At 30.3% G+C, this 3,905-nt stretch overlaps 1 protein-coding gene across 1 annotated transcript; it reads right to left on the bottom strand.

Annotated features, from left to right (window-relative positions):
- Positions 1-345: 345 nt before the first annotated feature.
- On the bottom strand, positions 346-3,692 carry LOC104099319 (protein NUCLEAR FUSION DEFECTIVE 4). Its single transcript, XM_009606272.3, has 2 exons — positions 2,394-3,692; positions 346-951 (listed from the first exon to the last, which is right to left on the bottom strand). The coding sequence occupies exons 1-2, from the start codon at positions 3,536-3,538 to the stop codon at positions 519-521; spliced, it is 1,578 nt and encodes a 525-aa protein (XP_009604567.1). The 5' UTR covers positions 3,539-3,692; the 3' UTR covers positions 346-518.
- Between the last annotated feature and the right edge of the window lie 213 nt (positions 3,693-3,905).

Here is a 3,905-nt window from a genome sequence, read left to right as displayed (position 1 = left end):
GTACAAGCAATATCGGCGTATTGTTATAATTAGCTCGTAATTATATTTGGATCTAGGATTGTGTTACTTAATTTAAGGCTTCATTTCTTGTATCATTTTTAAGTAATGTTGGCTTATTGCATATATACATATTATTACTTTTTTTTAAAAACATATATATATATATATATATATATATATATATATATATATATATATATATATATATATATATATATATATATATATATATAATTATTTGCAAAGTGGTGTCAAAATGATACCTTTCAGTAAATTAAAGGTGTGTTCGCCAATAATCAGAGTGAGAATCATCACTAGAATTAATTCGGCAAAATACCGGATATGTCGTTGACAAAATCATTTTTTACCTTATATTCGAATTTTAGTTGGTACATGGGTGTTACAGAAACAAAGTAACAAAAACATACTTAAAAAAAATAATTACATAAATAATTATCATTTTTTTCTGTCTAATAATAATCTATAATGTTATAACTGTATATTACTAGTTAATAATATTAACTTCTTCCACGTAAAAGGTTATAGAATTTTTGAATTCTTATATGAAGAATGAAAGCTAGACAAGTTCCTAGGAAACAAAGACAACCCCATATAACAAAAGTTGTCTGAAAACATTTCATGCCTAAACAAATTCCATCACTTGAATTTGCTTGTCTTCTGTAGATCATAGCTGCTAAGTCCCCAAATAAAAAGGAACCTATTGGAATATTTGCCACAACAATATTGTGATTGACACCAAAATTCTTGGTTCCAAATAGCTCAGTAGTTTGTGCAACAGAAATGGAAGTAATGGCTCCAGTACAAACTCCAATTATAGCTGTGCTGATATAGAGAGCAATGTGACTTTTGTGGAGTAGTAAAAAGAAAGCTCCTGTCATTGGTGCTAGTGTCACTGCTATGGTTGCTGGTCTTGAAATTGCATACTTACTCCTGAAATAAATAACGAAACAGAATAAATTTTTTATATACGTGCAGTGTGAATTTTTACACTATTAGATCACTTAAAAGATAACTATAAGTAAGCTGTCTAGAAATAGTTTAAAGATGAATTGGTTACACTCCTCAAATAAACAACAAATTTATAGGTTTAGCCTCCATTGTCCACGATGATCACACATATTGCGTTATTAATTATTTTCTAAAGAGTTTATATTCTATGCACTGATAATATAAAGAAAAGAAGTACTCTTATATATATTCTTTCGGGATGCATGACAGTGAAAAACATCAACTATCAATGAAGTAACACATACTCTTATATTTAGAAACACATAAAATTTTGAAAGAATCATATATATATATATATATATATATATATATATATATATATAACCATCTCAACATTTACTTAAAAGAAACACATACTCTTATATTTTTGGTGACATATATCCAAATAAAAATCTCGAGTCAAATTCTATTTGATTTTGACGTTTGTGTTGCTTAAAACCAGACAATTCCTAATAAAGATTAAGTGTTTAATATAAGAACACGACGTACGTACCTCTTTAGCTTAATAGACTAGTTAATACTCGTGCTGGTTTTTAGTGTTTAATGCATGAAGAAATACTTGGTCTAAAACTAGAACAAAATGAATGGTGATGATTATCCTTGGGCTTCCCACATTAACGCACAAATAAATATATTGCATGTATTCCACCATAATAAGCGGCTCCTTAAATTTTACCAACTACATTCTTTCTAGTCACAATTTTGCATTAAAAACATTTGGCAGGATGTATACGATACGAATAATGTTGAATAACGTGTATTAAGTAATGTAAGCATTACTTATGCAGAAATTATTTCTTATTCACTGTTTGATATGATGTATTAAAAATTAAAATGCATTGCATAGTTTTTAAAAAAGATTAGTTGTTTACAAAAATGCCCTGCATATTTCTTAGCTTTAAGAGACTTTAAAGATAATTTTATCTTTAATCATGCTAATGCATATATTAACATCCTTGGTATTACTAATATCGTGGTTTGCTATGTATTAGTTATACATAGGATAATACCAAATATGTTGTATAACTAATACTTGCATTAGTAATATATAAGTTGAAAAAGTGTATCAAACAAGGGATTAGTAATTCCAAAAGCTAATGCATGCATTATTTTCTTTAATGCATCCTGCCAAACGACCCGTATGAGAAAGCAACAACTAACAAGTGTAACGAAATAGTAAACGGATCATTCTATTCTTAGTCAGATGTCTTAACATCGAGTTTTAAAAATGAAGAAACTCCCGATAAGGAATGCTTCCCCCTTAATGGACACTATGTCGTGGTATAAATCAGAATTAGTCATGCCAGTAAATTTCGATCGTCGTCTAATTTTAAGAAAAGAACATAGAGAGAGAGAATTTTTACCTGGAAAAAAGATAGTCGAAGAGTGAAGGAAGAAGACGACCAAAGAAACCGAAAGAAGATGATAATGAAACCAGAGCAGAAGTCCCAGTGTATCCACGAGTGTCAGCAATTTGTCCCAAATTATTTAAATAAACCAAACCAAGTGTTGCACCAAATAAATAAACAAAGAAATATAACCAAAAATCCAATCTCATCAACATTTTCTTTGCTCCAATTTCCTCCATTACAGCAAATCCAAGATCATTATCTTCTTTCACCCCACAATTAGTACTCTCCTCTTGTGATATTCTCATTTCAGCTGTATTAGCTTCTTCCAAATTACTTAAATCACAAATTTTTGGGTCTCTTCTTATCCAACATTGTCTATGCCAATGTTCTTTAATTTTTTCAGTCAATGGTACCAAAATTGGAAGTACCAAAAATACCCCCATTCCAAATAAACTTAACAATCTTGGCAATAACTTATTCATAGCAGATTCCATGCTAGTAATCACAGCATAAGTCCCTGTAGCTAATGTTATAACAAACATTACTCGAAAACCATCTGATAATTTTCTTGATTTTCCAACTTTTGTCTCACGAATTACTGGTGCAGCAACAATTGAAACAAAGAGGGGTAAAACCGAGTTCAAAAGAAGATAAACCTCAGCCCTTTCACTTGGGGATGAAAAATTAATAACATTGACTATATCTGTAATAATCTTGGCACTTAAACTTAAGTAACTAGTTGATAATCCAACTGCAACTTGACGGTCTAATGGAAAATTTTGTATTGCTACTATGTAACAAACAGTGTTGATCCAACAAATGCTATTACCAGCTAAAAAAGTGAGTGAAAAAACATGCCAATATGATAAAGAATTGATGTGATTTGCAAGGAAAAGATATTGCACCCCATAGCCAATTAATCCAAGTGTTGAACCAATTAAAAGAACTAGCCAAAGGGGTAAATAAGTAGCTGCAATTCCAGAAAACCAACCAAGTAATTTTCCAGCATCAGAAGCAAATGCTAGGTTATTGAGTTGAACTTGAGATATGGACAAAAGTTTCTTGATCTGTGTAGAATAAGCTGGAAAATTAGTGTTTGTTCCAGCCATGGATTGTAGCCATAATGCTCCTACTAGGCTCATCCATTGCCGAGACATTGAAGTATTTTAGTACTTTGAAAGAGCTAAAGATGTCTGAATATTTGAATAATAAATAATGAAGAATTTGTGGAAGCTTTATAGATGGGAAGTATCTTGAATAAGAAAGGTAAAAGTTGTTTATATGGAAATGTGGTTGGCAGGAGGCAGGCTGAGGTACATGTATTGAAGGAGTGCAATTAAGTCCCTTTTATTGACAAAATTATACGATAAATATATTTGGTTCTTCTATTTTTTGCAGCAAGAGCAATATATTTACCATAATTGATTTTTCCTATTTGATTCTCCTAATTTTGAACGAATGGCAGCATATTTACCATAATTGATTTTTCCTTTTACGAAAAGAAAAATATTATTCTTTCATGTT

This window comes from Nicotiana tomentosiformis, chromosome 6 (genome assembly GCF_000390325.3).
Source record: "Nicotiana tomentosiformis chromosome 6, ASM39032v3, whole genome shotgun sequence".
Classification (NCBI taxonomy): Eukaryota; Viridiplantae; Streptophyta; class Magnoliopsida; order Solanales; family Solanaceae; genus Nicotiana; species Nicotiana tomentosiformis.
Note: the sequence above shows the minus strand (reverse complement) of the source record. Positions and strands in the feature narration are given on the sequence as shown.